The 23,968-nt window shown below is 46.9% G+C and overlaps 1 protein-coding gene across 5 annotated transcripts; it reads left to right on the forward strand.

The window, feature by feature from the left end:
- Positions 1-4,971: 4,971 nt before the first annotated feature.
- Positions 4,972-23,616, forward strand: CCR5 (C-C motif chemokine receptor 5). 5 transcript variants are annotated; one of them, XR_004383892.1, is made up of 4 exons: positions 4,972-5,283; positions 19,006-19,057; positions 20,574-22,125; positions 23,018-23,616. XR_004383892.1 is itself a non-coding variant. In XM_032867846.1 (4 exons), exons 3-4 carry the CDS (start codon positions 9,175-9,177, stop codon positions 21,641-21,643), a joined length of 1,122 nt encoding a protein of 373 aa, XP_032723737.1. In that variant the 5' UTR covers positions 4,987-5,024; positions 5,175-5,283; positions 9,164-9,174; the 3' UTR covers positions 21,644-23,616. The 5 variants fall into 5 exon arrangements, 4 of the variants coding, with proteins under 4 accessions (XP_032723736.1, XP_032723737.1, XP_032723738.1 ...); XM_032867846.1 differs by lacking the exon at positions 19,006-19,057 and adding an exon at positions 9,164-10,077 and having other exon boundaries at positions 4,987-5,024; positions 5,175-5,283; positions 21,425-23,616; XM_032867845.1 differs by having other exon boundaries at positions 20,574-23,616.
- The last annotated feature ends 352 nt before the right edge of the window (positions 23,617-23,968 follow it).

Raw genomic sequence — 23,968 nt, forward strand, 5'->3', positions numbered from 1 at the left:
CATCCCCAGCCACAGCCTCCTCTCTAGAGCAGACCATCTCCAAGGCTAAGGTCTGAGTCTGGTCTCAGAGTAGTTGAAAAAGCACAAGATCATCTTGTAGAAGAACACAAGATTATCTCTCTACTACAGGGTTCAAACAACATCCTCTTAAGTCACTTGAGAGGGGTTTTCAGCAAGTAGATGTTTTAAAGATCTTGACTTCACCTTTATTTTCCAAAGTTGATTTGGTCTCAAGGAATGGAAACATCACATCTACTACCTTCACACTCTCAGCTGATAGAGACTTAAATTACCTGTTTTTATGACATTTTTATTTCTTTTTTTTTTAAATCACATATTCTTGTCACTCTTGGTTCACTAGAGATGGTGATGAACTTAGAGGAGGAGAGAGAAATTCATGCTTATCTTCTGTTCCTTGACACTTCCCCTTCCCAAAAACCATTTGCAGTTTCTGGGCTTTCTTGCTGTTGTGTTACTTTGTCACTTGGGACAATAATGGAAATATTCTTTTTATTACGGAAGCATGACCAGAGCACGTAGGAATGTATAGCTGGGTTCTTTCTGTGGGTATCATATTAGTCCAGATCAATGTTTTTAACCAAAATTGAAGATGTAAAATCCTAGAACTCACTGATCTATTTTAGTAGGTCACAGGAAGCATGAAAACCATAGAAACCACAATCAACCAAAGCATCTGTGTTGAAAAAAAAAAGGTAAGAATTTATCTTCTAAAGGTGTCAGCTGAACAAATCCATCACAGATCAGTAAGGGAGTTAGTTACAAGGAGAGTCATCACTGTAATCTGAGGCTGTTGATAAACATTTCCTGTCTTCTCGCCTTGGCAGCAACTCTTTCCAGCTACACTCTTCCCCATGTTTTCATTTAGCTAAATATCGGCATCTGTGTAAGGCGAGAGAGGTTCTTAGAATAAACCCACCTTTCAGTGTCAATGATCTAACCCCCAACTCGCTACTGACCTTCAGAGTACAGATAAACAAGAATCTTAACCTTCTCATGGCTGGTGTTGGTCTGGTTCTTTCCTCTTCATTCAGGGAGTGTGACCTGTTTTTATTTTATTGGTTTATAGAACAATGTGTCCCCTAGTCCCTGCCCAAGGTCACCTTAAGGGGACCACAGCCATGATAGGAGGCTGATCTATTGATATGGGAGGCTGCTGACACACTTTCCCCCAAGCCTGCTCAAAAGGCTGCACCTATCTTCCACACTGAGAATTTCAGAACTCGTCAACCCAGTGCCAACAGATGAATATGATGCTCTCAAACTCCCGGAAAAGCATCGTCCCTAACTCTCTCCATATGCATAAAAAATCCTAAGTTGTACTTACCCTGGTTCCCAATTTTTAAACTATCTGCATGGACCAGGTAAGAACAGAGTGACCAAAAAAAAGTTTGACGTGATAGCTGAGTGGTTATTAGTCATGCTCCCCGAGATCTACTCTGATTTCCAGGAAGCTGACACCTACAGGCTACATCACCTGTACCCTCGCTGCTCCCTTTTTCTGTTGGGTCAGGCACCGGCAGGAGGTCAGGGGACTTCTGCTCCTGCTCTTCTCCTGCCCTGCAGAAGTTGTAGCAGCAGCTGTATCTTTCTACCTTCAGCTCTCAACAGGGCTCAGGTGATATTTATGGTTTGACCCTTGAAGCATAGGGGAACAGTTCCTACTAATCTTTGGACACCTCACCCACCTGCTGATTATTTTAACCCTGCCTACCCTTCTGTACAGACACTCAGCCTTACACTGTGTCTTCAAAACAGGTAGCCAAGTATGCCATCTGTCCCCTGTGCCAGAAATAAACCAGACATTCAAATCCTGGCTCTGCCACCCCTTATCTCTGTGCCTCTGTGTTTATAAAAGTCACAGGGCTGGAGTTAGTGATGTTTAGTGTGAAGACAGAAAATAACAAGTGCAAAATACCAGGGTCTTGACTATTAAAGTCTTAGAAAGACCCTTCAGATCCCCACTCAGAAATCACATTAGGAGATACCTGGGGAACTTTTTATGTTCCTGATCAAGCAAGAAGATATCTTCTAAGGAGAAACCTGAGGCCCTTCTTGCTTCACACAAAAACCAGGTCTTATGCAGGATACATGGCTACAACAAATAGAAATCCAGAAAGAACCCCTAGATTGCACTGAGAATTTTATTGTTGTTGTTGTTAGCTACAATTAGCTATCTATTGAGTGCCTACTTCATACCAGATGCTGTACTAGCTGCTTTGTATCCATTTCAACCACAGACCCCAGAGGCCTTATTATTTCTATGTTACAGCTGGGGAAATCAAAGCTTAGAAAATTGCCAAGGCTACAGCATAAGGATCCTGACCCCAGATCTGCTGAATTCCAGAAGTTGTCTGGAGCCAACTCAGATGGCTCAATTTTCCCTGCGGGACCTGAGGAATATTCCTAAGTATAGATGCCTCAATTGCAGGATTTGCGCTGTTAGTGGTGATTTATATTTTCCTTTTCTTTTTTTATTGTGGTAAAATAAATATAACGTGTATTATGTTCATAAAACATAAAATCTTACCATTTTAACTATTTTTCAGTTTACAATTCAATGGCATTGAACACATTTGAAATGTTGCCATCCAGGGTACCTGGGTGGCTCAGAGGGTTAAGCCTCTACCTTTGGCTCAGATCATCATCTCAGGGTACTGGGATTGAGCCCCACATCAGGCTCTCTGCTCAGTAGGGAGCCTGCTTCCCCCGCCCCGCCCCCCGCCGCCTGCCTCTCTGCCTAGTTGTGATCGTTATCTCTGTCAAATAAATGAATAAAGTCTTAAAAAATATATTAAAAAAAAAGAAATGTTGCCACCCATATCACTACCCACCTCCAGAACTCATCTCGTCTTGTAAAACTGAAATTCTGCACCCATTAGCACTAACTCCCTATTAATCCCTCACCCCAGCCCTTGGAAGCCACCATTCTATTTTCTGTCTCTATGATTTTAACTAAGTATCTCATGTAAGTGGAATCATCCAGTCTTTTGTGACTGGCTTATGTCACCCAGCATAATGTCCTCAAGGACTTTCTTTGTTGTAACAGATGTCAGAATCTCCTTCCTAAGACTGAATAATATCCCATTGCATGCATATATCACATTTTTCTCATTCATTCTGTGGGTAGACAGTTGGATTTTTTCCATGTTTAAGCTATTGTGACTAATAATATGGCTATGGACGTGGGTATATAAATATCTCTTCAAGACTCTGCTTTCAGTTCTTTTGAGTATGCAACCTGAGTAGAATTGTTGGATCACATAATAATTCTATTTTTATGTTTTGGGGGAGCCACCATACTGTTGTGCACAGCAGGTCTGCCATTTTACATTTCCACAAGAGCACACAAGAATTTCAGTGTCTCCACATCCTCATCAACAGTTGTTAATCTTTGCTTTTTTGAGAAGTTGTCTATCTAGTTTCTATAGAGCCTCTCCCAAAAAATGTCCTAGAAACACTTGAGAAGAATATGTGTGCTATTACTCTTGGGTAGAGTATCCTATATCTGACTGCCACATCCAGGTGGCTTATTGTGTTCTTGAAACCCTCTGCTTCCTTATTTATCTTTCATCTGGTTATTCTATCCGTTATCGAGAATGTGGTGTTGAAATCTCCAACTATTATTGTGCAACTGTCTGTTTCCCCCCTTCAGTCCTGTCAGTTTTTGCTTCATATATTTTGATGATCTGTCACTAGGTGTAAATGTTTGCAATTGTTGTATCTTCTGGCTGTATTGAGCCCTTTATTAATAAGTAATATCTGTCTTTGTGTCTTGTAAACTTTTTCGATTTAAAGTCTATTTTGTCTGATCTTAGTATAGTCATCCCTGCTCTCTTTTGTTTCACATCTTTTAGTTAATATTTTCTCCATCCTTTCACTTTCAATATATTTGTGTGTTTGGATCAAAAATTAGTCTCTTGTTGATAACATATAGTTAGAACATATTTTGTTTTGTTATTCATTCTACTATCTCTATCTTTTGATTGGAGAATTTAATGCATTTACATTTAAAGTAATTACTGATAACGAGGGACTTAATTCTGTCATTTTGCCATTTTTTTTCCTATATGCATAGTTATGGTTTTTTTGTCCCTTGTTTTCTGCACTACTGTCTTCTTTTGTGTGTGTGTGTGTGTGTGTGTGTGTGTTGTAATAAAATGCTTAAATTTACTTTTATTTCCTTTTGTGTCTGTTCTAAAGCTATTTTCTTTGTGGTTACCATGTGGGGGGGTAGCATAATTAGAACATTTTAATTTAAATTTATACCAGCTTAATATCACACAGCTTAACAACACACAAAACTCTGATCTTGTATGGCTCACCTCTTTTGGTTGTTGGTCTTGCAGAGGTACTTTTATATATCATGTGTCAAGACAAGGTTGTGGAGGATGGGTAGCTGCTACTGTGTCAAAACCTGAAATTGACCAAAGTTAACTGCAATTGATCATCCAAGCCTCCTCTTGACAGTTGCAGGCCTTCAGTAGATTCCAGAATAGTTAGATCAGACAGATTATGTCAGGGCAGTTGTCTGGGTGGGGAGAGAGATTTCTGGTGCTTCCTATGCCACCATCCTCCCTGAATCTCCTTGGTGTTTTCTTTTAGAAAAACTTCTTTCTGGGGAGTGGAACCTATAATAACTGAGGCCCTTCTTGCTAAGGACATCTCATACAAGAGACCATTTTGCATTCCCTTTTAGTAAACATCACAAAAAAGAAAAAGAAGAAGAAGAAAAAGAAAAATTCCAATTAGATCCCAATTCCATAAAGTCAACAGTGTGCATGGTCATAAAACTCATTCTGTTTTCTCCACCATCACCAACAGCCCTGCTGTTAGCATTTATCCTCTGGAAAATGGAGTTCTGTTGTGCTCATTTCATGCAAATTATCACTGGCAGAAGAGAGAAGATTGCCAGATATAAAGACCCACAAGGTAAAGAAGCCCAGAGTCGTTAGACAGAGGAGCAGATGTACAGGGTTTGCCTGACTCACACTCAAGTTGCATAAGTAAGATTTCAAAATTAATATTACTCTGGAGACCTCAACCTAGTGTACAATGTTCCTGGCTGGAAAAGAAGAACTATATCATTCTTTTTTTTTTTTTTTTCAAATCTTTACCATTACTTGCTGTTTTATCTCCGCCTTCCTCTTCTGCAGGAAATATTATTTCCTACTTCTGCACACCAAGTTTCTACCTCCAGATCTGTTTGGTTCAGTTGCTGAGAAGCCTGACCCTCCTGTGCCACTTGGGAGAAACCATTCGCCGGTGAGTTGTGGGTGTTTTTTCCATTCCTTTATGAATCATGGGCTCAAAGCATCCCAACTCTGGAGATGCAGGGCCTGGGAGCTTCTTGAAGGTTGCATAGCTTAGGACCTTGGGGGATAGGGTTGGAGAAGAAAAGTCTGGAGGGTGGTGTCTGCACCATAAATGTTGAAGAGACCCAGGTGGCAGTGAACAAGTGCAGAGCAGGATAAGACCACCCCACGGGGCTCACGTGAGAGGACAGAGTACTAAAGAAGACAGTCACAAAGTGTAAGGACACTCAGGCTTCTCTCAGCTGCTGCTCCTCTCACTCCGCCCCTCCCAGCCCCCTAGGGCTTTAAAGAGCTGGAACTTTCTATCCCAAATATTGCCCCTCCCCCTTCACAGTCTGTATATGTGATGGTCCAAGCCCTGAACCAAAATGGGTCTCTTGCCTCAATTCAGGAGCCCACAGGGGCTGAAGTGAGGAATCTCTTTTTCTGAGAGGCAGCTTTTAATCAATTCAGGATGTGTCCTGACACTTGAAAGTGACACCTCACAAGCATCTGCTGTGCCAGGAGCTAGGTGTGCAGGAGTGACTGGGGAGAAGTCGTGGAGGAGGAGGTTGCTGGTAGTTGAGAAGCCAGTGCAAGTAAACAGCAATGTGGAGAGAACACACGGTGGAAGTGGTCAGAGCAATTGGCCCCCTTGAGCCCTACCCTTTCCCCACCCCACCCCACCCCCGATCTGAATCACCAGAGGGTCTGAGAGTGCATTTCTGACTGACAGATTTCCTGTGTGATCCAAAGCCCAGCGTTTGAGAAACACCGGTCCAGTCCGCACTTCCCAATCCAGATGAGGCCAGTCCTGTGGTTGGTTACAGAACAGCCCCAAGGGTGTGCTGCACATAAGGGGCTGTGTGCAAGGATCCCCAGTATCTTAGTTTTTATACGGGTCTCCCACTGGATTACCCCAGAGCTAGTCCACAGTGGGCCATTGTGTTTTCTGACACCTTGCAGTCTGCTGGATCTCTGTCACTCACTTACAGAAATGATATTTATTTAGCAGGCTTTAAGGGCCAGATCGGGCTCTGGGGCACCAAGATACTTCATTGCAAGACAAAGTTCTTTGCCCTTGTGGAGCTTATTTGGGTGTGTGTGTTCACATGTACACATGCTCACACTTCTGCATGCGTATGTGGGACATGCTCATGGGGGTGAATGTGTGGCATGTAAGTCTACATGCCAAAGAAGTGCAAGGCTCCATGCCTACCTAGAAAATCATTACCTATTCCATGTCCACCTCTGCTCTCCCAGCCTGGAGACAGGAGCTCCTGGGGTCTTTCATCACAGAATAGGCCCAGGTTCAAAATCCAGCTCAGCTATTATTTGTGAATTTAGGAAAGTCTTTTAACTTACCCATGCTTAAATTTTGAATTTCTTCACTTATAAGATATAAAAATACTTGCTCACAAAAGCTTTGCAAATATTAAACTAATTCATGCACAGTATTTAACGCAGCACCTGAAGCTTAAGGAGCATTCAATTAATGATCATAGATGTAATTCTTGAGGTGGGTATGTTCTCCTCCCCATCCCCCGGGAGCTTGATTAGAAGTCTTCTTTAGTGGCAGCAGATTTCCAAGAATCTGGCTTAATGAAATGCAAGGTCTATGAAATGTATGGATCGTAAGAGAAATTGAGGAATAAGGTGTGTACAAAGATAAAAACCAATTCACAGTTACTACCAGGAAAAGAAAAACAAAAAGAATATTCTTGAGAATCAAGTCTAATGATGTTAGATGTTATACTCAGTATAAAGACTTTCATGAATTTCTTCAATTAACATTTATTGGTGCCTCCTTTAGCCAGATGCTATATTGTCAGAGCTGGAAACAGAAACATGATCTGGACTTCAAGGGGCATACGGCGTGTGGGAGATCGTGTGATAAGGGCTTGTTTAGAGGCATATGTTATGAGGTGATGGGAGTGATTCATTAGCAGAGGAGGTTTGGCTTCACAGAGAAGGGGAGTTTGAGCAAGAAGTACTGGCAGAAGACTAGGAATTCACCAGACGTTCTAGGCAGAGGGCAAGCTTATGCAAAACCACTGAAGCAGGTAAATTTGCAGGGAAATGGATGGAAGACGGATGGGGTAGGAGCACAGGACCTGGGTTTGAGAAGTGAGCATACAAAAGACTGATGAAGGGCACCTGGGTGGCTCAGTGGGTTAAGCGTCTGCCTTCGGCTCAGGTCATGATCCCAGAGTCCTGCAATGGAGCCCCGCATCAGGCTCCCTGCTCAGCAGGAAGTCCGTTTCTCCCTCTCCCTCTGCCGGCTGCTCTGCCTACTTGTGTGCTCTCTCTCTGTGTCAAATAAATAAAATAAAATCTTTAAAAAAAAAAAAAGGAAAGAAAGAAAGAAAGACAGAAAAGACTGACAAATGGTCTGAGCATTGCCTTTGAGGTCCCGCCACCTACAATGTGTAGGACTGCGGTTTTCAGTTGAGAAGCACACGATCCCATTGCTAGCCTTGGGGAAGACAGGTTGAAAGGGAGCATGGTCAGGAATAAGCTGCAAGCAAGGCAAGACCACAACAATGATGGAAATAGGGAAGGTCTAAGTCAAGACAGTGGCAGCTGACCGAGGTGCAGAGGAGGTGAGCCTGGAGGTGTTTATGAGGTAGAATTCACATGACAATGATAAGGACAGTAGTATAGAACAGAGTTCAGCTGACTGTAAGTGCTCAGTAAATGCTGGTTGAAGAGGTAAACCCATGGGGAGCCATGCAGGAGGCAATGGGAAATTCAGCTCTGAGACGTAGAGGTTGAAAGGTGGTAAGGTAGAGGTTGAAAGACATAGAGGTTGAAAGATGTAGAGGTAGAAGGCAGAGCATTGGGATGCGTTGGCATTCAGGGCGCCTAAAACCCGAGATTAGACAACACGACTCAGCAAGAACTTAGGGTCGAGAATAAACAGGTAGCAGGAAAAGACATGACAGCCAAGGATCCTGCCTGGGGGTTCTCCCAGGGTGGGCAGGGGAAGGAGACACCAACGAAGCAAGTGGATAAGGAGGCACGAGGTAGGCACGCACCTCCCAGAAGGCAAATGAGTTTTAAATGGAAGAACTTAGCAGAAGGATCCAACATTCATCAAGGATGAAGCTGAAGCAGAGCCGGGGCATTTGGTAGTTGGGTTGTCATGGCAACCTCACCCAGGAAGCTTTGGCGGGGAGGTGGAGGCAGAGAGTTGGGAGCTAGTTAGAAGGCGTTTGGCTGCAAGTAACAGAACATGGAACTCACAGTAGCTTAAAAACAAGGGCTTATTACTTTTCAAATCACAAGAAATTAGAGAATGTGTTGAGCAGTTCATAAGCAGTTCAAGGTTGGGCTTATGACTTGGTGGCATTGGGACTCCGCCTGGTTTTGCTCCATTCTGAGTCTTTCATTCAGGGTCCCAAACACCAAGCCTTCACAAGACAGGCTCCAGAAGTGGAGGGGCAGGCCCGGGTTTCTGCTGCATCTCTCTTGTCGGGGAAAAGCATTCTCAGAGGCCCGCTCACAGAATGCCCTTCCTCGTTGCCTTCCGGGAATGGGTCACCGGCCCGCGTGCTCCCCAACCCCTCCACCACCTCCCCTGCAGAAGAGGCAGAGCGGCACAGGGAACTGTACCATGAGAGTCCGGTCCTCTGGGAAGGCCCAGGGTGTTGAGAAACGGCTGGTGGGGAGACAGCTAGCATCTGCTCCCAGGAATAAAGGGAAGTGATCAGCCAGCATAGGAGCTTTCCAGGACACAATTGCCAAGCAGAGACAAAGACCAGGCCATCACTGACCCAGAGCGAGGATCTTTCTAAGCGTGGGGACTGCAGGGTTACGTGGCATGCTATCATTTTGTTCTCTGATTACAGCACGGAGAAAGATGGATGACAATGGCACGTTTGCCCAGGCCGGCTACAGCGTGCAGCCCACGTCGCATTCTCTGTTTACATCCAATATCCAGGCCGGCAATGAAGAACCCACCACCAATTATGACTATGATTACAGCTTGCCCTGTCTGAAGGACAACGTGAGACAGACTGTAGTTGGGCTCCTGCCTCCGCTCTACTCGCTGGTGTTCATCTTTGGTTTCGTGGGCAACATGTTGGTCGTCCTCATCCTCATCAACTGCAAAAGGCTGAAGAGCATGACTGACATCTACCTGCTCAATCTGGCCATCTCCGACCTGCTCTTCCTTCTCACCATCCCCTTCTGGGCCCACTACGCCATGCACGGGTGGCTCTTGGGGGAGGTGATGTGTAAGTCATTCACCGGGCTGTATCACGTTGGGTATTTTGGAGGAAACTTCTTCATCATCCTCTTGACCATCGACAGGTACCTGGCGATCGTCCACGCTGTGTTTGCATTAAAGGCCAGGACGGTCACCTTTGGGGTGTTGACAAGTGGAGTCACCTGGGCGGTGGCCGTCTTCGCCGCTCTCCCCGGGATCGTCTTCGGGGGACTGGAAGAGGAGCATAATATTACCTTGTGCAGCTCTCAATTTCCAAAAGCATGGAAGAATTTCCATACAATCATGAGGAGCATCTTGGGCCTGGTCCTGCCCCTGCTCGTCATGGTCGTCTGCTACTCGGCCATCCTCAAGACCCTGCTTCGGTGCCGAAACGAAAAGAAGAGGCACAAAGCAGTGAAGCTCATTTTTGTGATCATGATTGTTTACTTTCTTTTCTGGGCTCCCAACAACATCGTGCTTCTCCTGAGCACCTTCCAGGAGTCCTTTAATGTGAGCAACTGTCAGAGCACCAGTCAGCTGGACCAAATCATGCAGGTGACAGAGACCCTTGGGATGACGCACTGTTGTGTCAACCCCATCATCTATGCCTTCGTGGGAGAGAAGTTCAGAAGGTACCTCTCCGTGTTCTTCCGAAAGCACATCGCCAAACACCTCTGCAAACAGTGCCCAGTCTTCTATGGGGAGCCCGCCGATCGAGTGAGTTCCACATACACGCCTTCCACGGGGGAACAGGAGGTCTCAGTTGGCTTGTAGAGGAGTAGCAGGTTGCTTCTTGTTTTTTGATGGGGGACGGCAATCGGTTTATGATAATAAAGCCTCAAAGGTCTGTTGAAGAAGGGAGGCCTGTGAGCCTCTGAGGTGAATGCCCAGGAACCTCAGGGTCATGGGCACCAAGACAGACTTTGTCCCTCCCTGGGTAGCCAATGCACACTCAGGGGATAGTCCAGAACAACTGTGGGTAGAGACCAGGACTTCTCCAATGAGCTCCTCCCAGTTCCTGAAAAATGCCACATCTGGAAAATACTTATGCGCTTCTCCCAGCCTTCACCTTCGCTTCAGTAGCTCTGCAATGCTATCCCTTTGGACAGGGGCTCAGCTGGAGGGGGGAGGGGGGCGAGTGGGCACAGTGGATGGCGTGAGGGGGCGTGGGATCAGGGCCAAGTGCCAGGAGGTGGGAGGTGTAGGCATGACTGAGCCTGGGTGAGGAGGAAACGAAGGTCTTCGTTGGTCCAGCCAGATAGTTGTGCTATCCCCAGCCCTGCCTCCCACTGATATTAACCTGGAAGGCCCCACCAGCTCAGGGAGAGCTTGGGAACCCCAAGAACCCTCTGAGAGCTTCTTTTGGGTCCGATCACCTCTCCCGTGTAAGTACATGACACATTTTTACTAATTTGCCATCTATCCATGACAACCATGCAGCCTGCACTGGAAATCTCTTAAATATCATGCCCACTGTTCACGTGTGTTGTAAGCCACATTCCCACTATGTAAAAACGCACGAACATGTCTGTTTATATAGTCTGTGTCGTTTATAATGAGATGAAAAATAAAAACCCTCGTTCGGTCTGTGTGGGGAAAGGGGAGTTTTGCAGGTAGTGATAGGGAGAAGGCATGAAGGTGAATGACCCTGCATCAGGAAGGCAGGAGCAAGAGCTTGGGAGACTGTGAAGCCCCTCCCCCCTGGCCCCCCCACCCTGCTACCCACTGCCCCGCCCCCACAGTGATGTAGTGATGTTTCCAGAATCAACTAGGAGGAAAAGCCAGGAAGGATATGTCAGAACCTGTAGAGGCCTCAAGTCTTTGGATCTGATTGTATTTATCTTCTTGTTACCTGTCCCTGCTGCCCTGGCCCCATCTGCTCCCCCCTCAACCCCCAGATATCATCATATCACTCTTGCCCAAAAGATTGCCCTTCCCCAGAACCAGCTCATGGAGGTCCAGGAGAGTAGCCTTGGGGAGTAGAAAACGGTGCAGCCAGAACTCTTCCGTGTGCTCAGGAGATGGGGAGCAACCGGTGGGAGTCCTGGGGTGTGTCTCCAGGACAGAGAAGGGGCCGGGAGACATGACAGAGGCCCTTGCCTTAGAAGTCTTACCCCAGCCTGTGAATCTTGGGATCTAACCGGCCAGTTCGGGTCGACCTACACAAGGAACACTCTAGAAGGGCTGGGAGAAAGTGTTTTCCAAACTACCTTCCAGCTCCTCATTTTTGGGTCCAGGCATAGAGTTCGCATATGTAAAAATAACAATAATAATAAAGTAAAAATAAGAGTAAAGCTGGAACTGTAACTTGCAAATGGGGCAGAATATCATTTTAAGAGTTGCTATTAGGCCAATCCTGAAAAATACTGTATCAGTCACAGAGAGAATTCTGGTTTTGAGCTTAGATCATTGGAGCCTGTGGTATGTTTGGGAGTCTACCAATTCAACATGAACAGTTGTTGATTGGGGAGTCCGGGGTCTGGGCTATGGGCTTATGAGCTCATGGCGATGTAACGTCTAACTCCTACAATTTCGATCACAGCACACACCCCACAGGCAGCATCTCAACTGGGTCTTTATTCTCACAGCCTTGCAACCACAAATCCCATATCATTATGAAGTCTAGGAAATCATGGGTTTGATCGTGGTCAAATCCTTCCGTGCTCTGCAAATGTCATTCATGTTCCAACTGTCCGGTTTGGAGTGGGAACTCCTAAGTCACACTGACCCCTAATTGAATTTTTAAACCCAATTTACAAAGGAGAGGAGTTGGCTCACTTAAGTCAGCAAAGATGACCCAGTGCATTTCTGATCTGACACAAGCAGGAAACACAGGGTTTCTGGAACCTGGTGGCTCACAAGCTCTAAGTGACAATGTTTTCCTTTCCTGGTTCATGGCTAGAGAAGGTTTCAGAAAGAAGTGTGCGTGTTTGGGGTGGGGAGAGCATGCTTTGCCTTCCGATATTTGTAGTATCCTCATGAATACATGAAATTTGGTTTGGATGATGAAATGTAAATACTGGGGATTTTTTTATTAACATATAATGCATTATTAGCCCCAGGGGTACAGGTCTGTGAATCGCCAGGTTTACACACTTCACAGCACTCACCATAGCACATACCCTCCCCAATGACCATAACCCCACCACCTCTTCCTACCCTCACCCCCCTCCCCAGCAACCCTCAGTTTGTTTTGTGAGATTAAGAGTCTCTTATGGTTTGTTCTCCCTCCTGATCCCATCATGTTTCATTTATTCCTTTCCCACCCCCCAACCCTCCCTGCCACATTGCCTCTCAACTTCCTCATATCAAGGAGACCATAAATACTGGCTTTTTAAGCTATGATTTGGAAAACGAATTAATGCTCTAACTACATTGCTGTTTGAAAAACTATCTGATTAGCAACTCCCTGTTTTCTCCTCCCCTCCCCAACCCAGCCTCTGGCAATCACCATTCTACTCTTTTCATACATGATTCTGACTATTTTAGGTACCTCATGTAAGGGGAACCATGTAGCGTTTGTCCTTCTATGTCCCCAAGCCTCACCCATGGTTTTGCATATGGCAGGAACTCCTTTGTGTAAGGGCGAATAAAATATTCCATTGCATGTACACACCACAATGGATATGTTTATTGATGTGCATACAATTTCAGTTGTGCAAGATGAGAAGTTCCAAACATCTGCTTATAACATTGTACCTGTTGATACAATACTGTATTGTACATTTTAAAAATCTGCTAAGGGGGTGGGGGGTAGATGGTATGTTTAGGGTTCTAAACATAATAATAATTTTTTTTAAAAAACCTGCCCGTTTTGTTATTCTGTGGTGTGGTAGATTGTCTTACTCTTTGCCACTTTTCACTCCTTCCCACATACGCCTGTCCTTGTGGTGTGAATTATGACTTAGAGTGTTAGGTGCCCCCCCTCCATCCATGGGAGGCTTGACCATGAAGAGTGAGCAGAAGTGCCACCTGGTTCCACCACACAGAGTGACAGAAGTGGTTGGGCTGAGCCTCTGGCTCTCCCTGCTCGGCCACCGGAAGGTCCCTCCCAGGCCACAGCAGGTGCCATGCCATGCGAGCAAGAAGACACAGAGAACAGAGCCAGACCCCAGCCACACACAGGAGCCACACGTCATAGGAACAAGAAGTCCACGCTTGCTGTTTTAAGTCACTGAGCTGTGGCAGATGTTTACCAAGAAGCACAAAGTCTAATTAATACATCTAAAATTCAGGAAAGTATCTGTTTCTTATTCCATCATGGAATTCAATGCAGGAAACCCCCTTGAGGATCTACTGTGCACCAGTCCGGAGTAGGTACATGAAGATAGGGTGTGTTAATTCCCATGGTCTGAGAGCCCTTTAAGTGGAGGGCCTGGGGAGGGGAAGGAGGGTAGAGAATGGGGTGTTTGTGAATCAGCAGGCACTGTGCAGAGCACAGAAGTAGAGCTGTATGTGAAATGTTCTGAGAGCCCAGAGGAGAGAGTCACCAACTCAATGATAGTCCCACAACATGGAAGTCATAGCTACAGTAGAATTTTATTGCCACCAAAGAAACCACTACTTAAAAGCTGCTGACTCTCTCCATTTCTAGATGTGGAAACCCAGTCTTCTTTATCCCGAGAAGAACGTTTGAGTGGGCTATTTGAGTCAAGCAGCTGCCAGGGAAGGTCATCGTTCCCAGGGATGGGTGTCTTAAGACTTCTGGTGGAGTTGGGGACTTGGCAGAGGGCCCACCCCGTGTCGTCCTCCATGACGCGTGACACTCAAAGGCCCTGCCGCCTCCTGGGAGTGAGCCACCCAGACCCCATCCTTCTCTGCTTTGCCTTCTTCTCATTATTAAGATTTCCTTAACAAATTGAAATGGCTTCAGGGTTGATTAGTCAGCAGCAGTAAGGGCCACCAAGAGCCACCAAGAGGAAGCTTGTCAGAGAGAAGAGGCCTCTGGGCTGGTAAGCTGACCTCTGTGAATTTAGGGGAGGGCTGGCCCTGGGTCTGGTGAGTGCCTGAGATTGGAAATGTCTTGGGCAGTTGTCACTTTGACACTATGTTTGTGATCTCACATCCTTGGGACCTCCTTGCTGCCTCACTGCTATGTCCCATCTCCACCATCTCCTCTCTCCAATCCCCTCTCTCCTGCTCAGCTGACCTGCTACCTAGAAGATCCCCCACCCAGGAAGGAGGTGTCAGCTTCCCCTTCTTGCAAGCTCCCATTCCTCACATGGTTTTCTCAGAATCCCCGCCCTTGGCTTTGAGGAGAGGACCCCTCCATTTCACCTCCCCATCAAGCCCACCCATTTCTACAACCCTTTCCTACTCAAATCTGTCTCCTTGTAGGACAAGGGTGTGATGAGTTGACATGGCAACCAGGGGCACAGAGCTGATTCTGTCAGTCTAGGAAGCCCCCTAGGAGGATGTGTGACCCCAGGTGTCAGTGGTTTTCCTTAGAACTGTAAGGTACTTAACACCTCTCTGCCCTCAGCCTCAGGCTATAACTGCCAGTTCTGGGGCAACAGGAAAAGTCCTGTATGATATCCTGTTTTGCATACAGCTGAAGACAGAGGTGCAGGTGTGATCCAATCTAAAGTTACAGTGGGCCTATTATATATCTTCATCAGTGCACTACACTGTATGAGCACCATGTCTGGGCACTGACTCGAAAAAAATACCCAAAATTCATAAAGCAAACTTCCCAGCTGAGTTAAAGGGTTGCCACCACATCTGGACATATCTGCTAAGCAAGGAGGTAGAAAGTCTGCAAGTGTCCATGTGGTGTGATGATTTGCACAGGGCATGGGGAATGTGGCGCAGGCACTGGGAAGGGGGTCATTCTGGGAAGGACCAGAAGGACAGAGACATCAGAGGTTGAGAGGACAGTGCAATGACCCCCAGCCCCACTCACCACGAAGTGTATCTGGGACCAAAGGGGAAGCAGTGTTGGGAGTCATGGGACCCTAGCATCATTGCTAAGACACACAGGGGGTAGGGAAGGATTTTTCCTCTTTCTTTGAGAACTATGGGGTTTCTTGGACTTTCTTGGTGAAGGTGGCTTTGGGGACACTGGAAGCATCCTCCTTGGTGGGGATATCAGGGCACTGGCAGCCACACTGAGAACAGGTGGTCCATAATAGTGATCGATGGAAAGAGCCTGAACGTCTAATAATGGAACTCTGGCAAATATGGTTATGGCATTATACTGAACAAAAGAAGCCAGACACAGAAGAGGATAGCATCTATGTTTCCATTTATATGAATTTAAAGGAGAGGCACGTGATGGTCCATGGTAACCAAAGTCAAGTGGCCCTTACCCCTGGGTGTGGTGCAAGGGCACTTTCTGGGGTGTTAGGATGATGCTGTATCATCTCGGTTGGGGAGGGGTGGTTATGTGGGTATATACATGTCAAAACTTGACAAAGTTGTGCACCTAGGACTAGTGCATTTTGCTGCATCTAAATTAGACTGCCATAAAAAGAAAGAGGAAGGGAGGAAGGGAGAGAGGGAGGGAGGAAGGGAGGAAGGGAGGAAGGAACTATGTGTGTGTGAGCTGTTGTGTGGCAGGTGACAGGAGCTGGGCTCATAAGACTGACCCTCTGAACCCAAGGAGAGGAACCAGCGTTTCCCTAGCCCCTGGCAGTTGCTCAGCATCTAGAGTGAAGAGTTGCATGGGGCAGCGGAAGCGGAGCCGTCCACCCAACCTGGATTCAATGCCTGGACACCAACTATTTCAAAGGCCGGCCAACTCCCCGAAAGGAGGGAGGGCTCAAGATGCCCTCCATTATGGGCATCGAGTCCAGAGTGACAAACAGGTCAAAGGATCATTTCTCATGGGGAGTCTGAATGTCATCCCCAGGAGAACAAGAGCCTTGCAAACAGGGCCAAAGAGAATCCGAGACCATGAAACTCAGTCATGGTATGACAGACGGAAATGTTTCCTTGATTCAAGGTTGAAGAAGTTCCCGTGGGTCCTCACTTCCTTGTAACTCCTTGGGATGGAGCCTCACCCTGAGAGGTGACCTGAATCCCTCTCTGAACCCAGAAATCTGAAAGCCGTGACACCCACTAAGCTGGGCTTCCATGTTCTATGAATCCTCCCCCTGTTTTCCCCTCCAAATGTGTATTGTCCAAACCAGTGTGGCCATAGAGTCATCCGGTATTCAACGGGGGAGCTGCCTTCAGGACCCCCAGGGTCTAGCATGTCATTCCCCAGATGATGATATGGAAGCTCAGAGAGAGGAAGTATCTTGCCAAGGGCACACTGGTGGGGTGGGGTGGGAGTGGGGACTCCAAGCCTGTACCACTACTCCATACTGCCCTCCGGGGGCGAGCACCCGTCACAGCCTCCGCCGCCTGGATGACCAACACGCAGAACTTCACAGGGAGAAGCCCCAGCTCCGGTGGTGATAGTAATGCAACATTACAGAAATGTAACATTTATCCAGGAGCAGCTGAGAGTTCTACACACACACACACACACACACACACACACATACACGTTACCAGCCGTGAACACAAGGCTGATCTTCGGAGGACCAAGACTATTGATGCCTCCTGCTTTCTGCAAAATTTTATATTGATCTATTTGCTACCCATTTTGTGAACCCATATTTTCGTAAAATATAAGGCCTTGTTACATAGCCCATGGAGGGCCAATATCTGCGAAGCACCCCATTCTTGTTATATCATTTGATCTTGACCACAGACCTATCAAATAGGTTTGTGATTTGGGGTTTGGTTTTTTTCCCCCATTTTACAGATAAGGCTTGGGGACTTTCAAATTCTTGTTCAGAGCCAAGTGACAAACGATGAAGCTTGGGACTCACCCCTGGAGTATGTCTGCAGAGGCAGGTTCTTAATCATTGCCTCCTGACTTGCACACACAGGATGAACTTGAAGAATTTTTTTTTTTTTTCATGATTCACTGTCCTGGTTACAATTACCAATTGCTGGGCTCTGTTGTGACACAAGAGCATGGCCCTGGGTGGGTGGTTACTGATTGCTGGGCTATCTCTGTGCTTTTATGGCTGTCCCAGCCATCACCTCCTTCTAGTCTATTCTCCAAGCACCAGTCCCTAGCTTCATGACCCTGCTTCACCCCTGGCTTCACCCCTAGGCCTCTGAGACTCTGCTCTAGACAAGGACCCCGGGAGCAAATTTCATTAAAATGTTATCAAATAAACTCTCCCTAGGAAAGGATCACAGAATGAGTGGGTAGGAGTTTGATGTTTCCCGAGTGGATATTATGTGCTAAATTCTGGGTGCGGCTGCCTCGTGTGCCCCTCCCCACAAACCCATTATTTAGCCCATTGCACGGATCGGAAAGCAGAGGGTAGGGCGGGGCTTCAAGCTCCCGCGGTCTGGCTGCGGAGGTCACGTGCTTAGCCCTGTGTGAGGCTGCCTCCACAGGTCTGGGGTCTCCGCCCTTTCTTAGACCACAAGCTGAAGCTTCTGATTCTATAGTGGAGGAAGTGGAAGACCCCAGAGGGCGCTCTTGAGGCTCAGGGTGCTGTCCCCTGTGTGTTCAGCTCCCGAAGTCAACAGTTGAGGTTTTCAGATAAGTAACCAACCACGGAGAAAGCTCTCTGTGACTGCATATGGGATTGTCATATACTCCTGAACCTGACCCTAGGCGACCAATTATTGCTCATTTTATGTGGACAACTTCTCAGAGCCGCAGATAGACTGTGTCCTTGGAGGCAGGATCTCTGCTGTCTATGTATCTGGCATAGTGCAGGCAGTCATGAACGCTTGCTGGTTTGAGGGCTGCCACGTAGTAACTAGGTGGAGGAGATTCCTAATGACGAGCCCCAGGACATACCGAAACCCAAGGAAGATGGGCAACAGGTTTAGCTCACAGGTGAACCCACAAGTAAAGCCCATTAGACAATCAGTTGTTTTCATTTGCAGAGAAAAATAGTACAGGGTGGGGGAGGGGGGTGAGGTGGGAAAAGCACAGAGGACGGGGGAAATGGGTAATGGGGACCACGGGGTTCATGGGAAGCATTCCCCCCTCAATTTCAAGTTGGCTTCAGTGGCTTTGATTGAGGACAAATAGTAAGAGAATCAGAATCTCTCCCATTTTCGCCTTGCCATGGATAAGCCCTGTGGTCTTCTACAAATAAATCATGGGCCTCGGAAGCAGCAGTTTCTTTCGGGAAAATGAGGGATTTTGACTCCATAAACACGAATGTTCTTCTAGTTCTAATATCCTTCAATCCTATTTTCTAACAGTTTCTGTGTAGTTGGATGAACAGAAAACAAAAGACGTAAGTGTAATCCGCGAAACCCATGAATAAGCGCTCAGGCCAGACATCTAGACTGCAACCTATTTCGAGTTCAGCTGAAAAAAGAAGAACTGTTCTCTGATTTTTTTTTTCTTTTTTTTCTCCCAGACAATATACTTATTCACTAAACTCCGCCTCCCCCCTTTCACTAGAAACTGTGCATTTCCTACTTTTATGCTGCCTATATGTTTGATTTGCACAGCTCAGCTGGTCAGAGGAGCTGAGACATCCGTCCCCCTACGAGAACCCTCCTGGTAAGTCATCTTTCAGTCACTTTGCCTGTTAGTTAGCTCTGCTTCTGTGATGAGTAAAAGGGCTTACAGGAAACCTATTAGACAAACACCAGGTGCTCCTAGAACTGTCTTGAAACATAATCTTTGAGAGAAGAAAAGAGTTAGAATTTAGAATGAGTTTCAGATTGTGATAATATCGAAGATACAAAACACGATTGTGAATGAAAGATTGTAAGGGATCAATACTAGAAAGAAAGGAAGGAAGAATGAAAGAGAAAAAAAAAAAGGAAAGAAGCTTCACCTTTCAAAGAAAGCTTTTCAAAAGAGGTGATTCTTGGTCAGAATCTTGGCCCAGATTATAGATTATAATCGGGTAAGAGGAACTGAAAATCCCCTCCCCCTCCCCGGGATGGGATACCCTCTGAATGTGTTTCCAAACAGAAATTGTATCTAAGTCTAACTCTTCTGTTTGTTTTTCACCCCCCAAAAAGGGAAGGTAAACATTGTCCAATTAATGTCATATTACAAGTATCAAATTAAGTTTCCCTTTAATAATCAGTTCCACAGCACATTTAGTGTAACGATTTTTGTTCTGGCTCAGAATTTAAGGGGAACTTTTCTGTGTGCTCCTCCCACTGCCTAATCTGAGATCCAGGAGGCTTAAAACCCACATGGATTAAAGAAATTTCTCAATGAAGCAATGGAACTGAAATTGACCAGGCAAGGCAATGTGAGAGCAAAAGTGAGAATGGGAGTTTAGATTTTACCGCTGGCTGCTAGCTCCCATGACCTTCTCAGGGGACTCGGGCTTCAGCCCATCTCGTGCTGACTGTATTGCGACACCAACCTGGCGATGCCAAGTTCTAGTTCTCTCACCAAGAAGCGAGAGACCAGGGTAGCTGGTGGATAAGAGCACAGGCTGCCTGCCTTCCAAATCAGTTGTTTCCTAGCTGTGTGTCTTTGGGCAAGTTACTCAGCCTCTCTGTGCTTTGAGGTTCTCATCAGCAACATGGGGCAATAACATGACCTGACTCCTACGGTGACCTTGAGGATTAAACGAATGAATGGGTGCGAAGTTCAGAACAGCGCTGGCCCACAGAGTGCCCTGGGGAGCCGTTCATGGTTACTAGCTCTCCATGAATGCTCTATGTAAGCTCAGCCTCTGGGGAATGGCAGCTACAGCACAGTAGATTGTCAGACAGTGTGAGACGGCACCCGAGTCAGTTTCTTGAAATTGTGGTCAAAGCTGCCTTCTCTCCACATGGCCACAGGGCACCAGATCTTATTTGGTTAGATGACGGTTTTGTGAATTTTCCCGGGAGTCATGCTCTCTGTCTAGCGAGCAGAGACACCAGCGGTGAGCCTTCCCTTTCCTGCAAAAGTCCTTTGTTTTGGCCACAAAAGGGAACTCAGTTAAATGTGGAAATCGAGGCACCAATGTTGAAAGCCTGTGGAGGTCTAAGACAGTTTGTGCTCGTGGTGGACCGCTCAGAACATTCTAGGGCTGAATAAAGGAGCACTTTTTCTTAATTTCCAGGGTCGAGCAAAATGAATGACTCCACGCCGACTCCATACTATGACATTGATTACGGGATGTCAGAGCCCTGTCAGAAGACCGACGTGAGACAGATCGCAGCCAGACTTCTTCCTCCGCTCTACTCTCTGGTGTTCGTCTTTGGTTTCGTGGGTAACATGCTGGTGGTCCTCATCCTCATCAACTGCAAAAGGCTGAAGAACATGACTGACATCTACCTGCTCAATCTGGCCATCTCCGACCTGCTCTTCCTTCTCACCATCCCCTTCTGGGCCCACTACGCCGCGGACCAGTGGGTCTTTGGAAATAGGCTGTGTCAGATTTTGACAGGGCTCTACTACGTAGGCTTCTACACGGGCATCTTCTTCATCATCCTCCTGACCATTGACAGGTACCTGGCGATCGTCCACGCCGTGTTTGCCATAAAGGCCAGGACAGTCACCTTTGGGGTGGTAACGAGCGGGGTCACCTGGGTGGTGGCTGTGTTCGCCTCTCTCCCCGGGATCATCTTCACCAGATCCCAGAAGGAGAGGTCTCGCCTGACCTGCAGCCCTCATTTCCCACCCACTCATTACCATTTCTGGAAGAACTTCCTGACGTTAAAGATGACCATCTTGGGTCTGGTCCTGCCCCTGCTCATCATGGTCGTCTGCTACTCGGCCATCCTCAAGACCTTGCTTCGGTGCCGAAACGAAAAGAAGAGGCACAAGGCGGTGAGGCTCATTTTCGTGATCGTGATTGTTTACTTTCTTTTCTGGGCTCCCTACAACATCGTGCTTCTCCTGAGCACCTTCCAGGAGTCCTTCGGCCTGAATAATTGCAGCAGCTCCAATAGGCTGGACCAAGCCATGCAGGTGACGGAGACCCTTGGGATGACGCACTGTTGCATCAACCCCATCATCTACGCCTTCGTGGGGGAGAAGTTCAGAAACTACCTCTTAAAGTTCTTCCGAAAGCACATCGCCAGACACCTCTGCAAACACTGCCCCGTCTTCCTGGGAGACGTGTCCGACAGGGCAAGCTCGGTTTACACTCGATCCACCGGGGAGCAGGAGATCTCTGTCGGCTTATGACCTGGACTTGTCTTTGTACACAGCCTGGGGGTGGGAGTGGTTCTTTTGAAAAGGAAGGTGCTGTCATAGAGGGGCTACGATTCATCCATCCATCTGGCATCTCTTTTAAGTACATTGGATCATTTGAAGCCGTCACTTCCGGAGAGCTAAATCGATATATGCTGATGACAGCAACCTTCCCATCTCCGCTCTACACACATCAACTCATTGGCACACTCTCCCTTCACTGCAGAAGTTCATTATTTAAAAAAAAAAAAATCCTTGGAGAATTGCTGATTCTTGAGTGTGGTTAACCTGAACAGGAACACCAAAATTAATCAAGAAACGTATTGGATAGTTTCTCACCTGCCAGAGGCAAGAAGGGCAGATTGCAAACGTGCTTAAAGCAGGTCCTTGTCATGATCAGTTAAGAAAGGACGTCTTCCAAGTGCGATCTGCCCTCCAAGGTGTGGTTGGTAAGATCCACAGATGTTCAGGACCAAGTGAGAATGGGGAAAGCATCTTCAGTGAGAAGGGGATCCTCTTCTGGGAGAGGAGAGGGAAGGTGAGTTCCAAGCTGCAGACCCCAGACCTGGGGAGTGGCTCGGCGGCAATGGGAAGCTTGGCGTGGGCTGGGGAAGGCAAGGTGAGCCCAGACCGTGGAGAGTGTACACAGCACCAGTTGTCAAAGCCAGAGCAGGGAGGGCCCTGGCCACTGTTGCAGTGAGCTCATTGCATGGCCAAAGGATGTTCTGGAAAAGTGAGCATTTAAGGCAGGGAGGTCAATGACACGCAGGCGAGGTGAGGGGACATCTGTGTAGGTCCAGGCACCAGGGATGGGAAGCAGAGAGTATTTCCACAGCATGTAGGCTGAGAGTCAGGAGAACTTGTGATGGATTTGGGTTGGAGGTAAGAAGCAGAGGGAAGACAGACAGAACCTCCAGGCATCAAGCATGCAGACTGGAGAGATGCCCTAAGGAAGACTTCAAGCATGGGAAGGGGATGAGGTTTGGGTCAAAAGCAGGAGGGGCTTGTGGAAGAGGAAGAGTCTGGTTTCGTGACCTTGAACACAGCCCTCTGTAGACAAAACCTGGGCTGTCTCTCCGTGACTGCTCCTGCCCTGACAGCTGTCCTTCCCAGCCCAGTTTCAACAACGGTGCATCTCCAGAAGGCTTGGAAACACTAGACTTAGGAACTCGTGAGCTTGAGGTCCAGGAACACAGGAACATTCAGGTGAGGACTGATTACATAGTTAATGAACCTATCAAGAAGAGCTTTCTAAGCCCTGAGCTAAGAGACCCTGGGGGCAGGGAGGGGAGCCCAAATGAGTACATCTCTGCCCTCCCGGGGCATATCACACCTTCAACATTGTCTCCTGGATTCACCTCTCCACAGGCAGAGGGCAGAAGGGACAGATTCATTTGGAAACAGCCCGCCTCCAGCTTGATCAGCCACAGAAAGCACCATTTCCGGACCTCTGTGTTTCAGGCTGAGTGTGGCGACTTTAGACACTCCTTCCAGCCACCTTCTCCATTGTCCCCGAACACTAAGGGATCTTTTCATGTCAGAGAGACAATCATGACTGTTCTGAGCTGCAACTTTTATTATTTTGTACCTGCCTGAGATGGTTTTGGATCTGGGGAATGGCTGAGACCATTTGGGAGGGATGAGGCGATGGAACGTAAAGGAGTGAGAGTCACTCAAGGGTAAAGGTGTCAGAATATAGTAAGAGGTGCTACGGATTTTTCTCAAGCTCTGAAAGACGAAACTTGAGAGCGTGGGTGGCAACCGGGAAGCACCCAGAGACACTCTGAAGGTTGTTTCAAGGGCATCAGTATCCTATGACCCTAGCCTCTGGGTTAACTCAAAGACATTCTGTATCTTTGTGTATGTGTATGTATATATCCTACATATCTGAGAATCTTGTGTCTATGGAAAGTTACAAATTGCTTGTAAGAAAATCCTTACCCAATAAAAGCAGCCCTCTAAAATGACTGATCGTACTCTTGTTATCTCAGTCAAGGGAAGCCTAGCTTACAAAACTGTGAAAGCACTTTGAAAGTAGTTGGTTTGGGAAAATTCCATAGGTACACACACACAGAGAATTACACTTCTTTCTAAATATCTGTAGACGTTGCCCCCCTCCCTGGGTCAGATTGCCAGAATAATGTGTTTGAAACTACAGCCTCTCAGGGTTGTGTTTCTGGGCAATGGACACTGGAAACCTTTAAAACTTCTAATTTAATTCTACTACCAGAGCCAAAGACCTGATGCATTTTTAAGACCCGGAAAATCGATGTGTGTTTAAGCCCATGCCAGCTATCTGTGTTTGACGGTGAAGAAGGC

This window comes from Lontra canadensis, unplaced genomic scaffold, assembly GCF_010015895.1.
Source record: "Lontra canadensis isolate GAN:19392208 unplaced genomic scaffold, GSC_riverotter_1.0 scaffold35, whole genome shotgun sequence".
Taxonomy (NCBI): Eukaryota; Metazoa; Chordata; class Mammalia; order Carnivora; family Mustelidae; genus Lontra; species Lontra canadensis.

Coding starts and splice junctions, on each gene's coding strand:
- CCR5 (XM_032867845.1), top strand. CDS start 5,074: ATGTTCCTGGCTGGAAAAGAAGAACTATATCATTCTTTTTTTTTTTTT. Junction 5,284..19,005: donor TTGGGAGAAACCATTCGCCG/GTGAGTTGTGGG, acceptor TGATTTGCACAG/CTCAGCTGGTCAGAGGAGCT. Junction 19,058..20,573: donor CCCCTACGAGAACCCTCCTG/GTAAGTCATCTT, acceptor CTTAATTTCCAG/GGTCGAGCAAAATGAATGAC.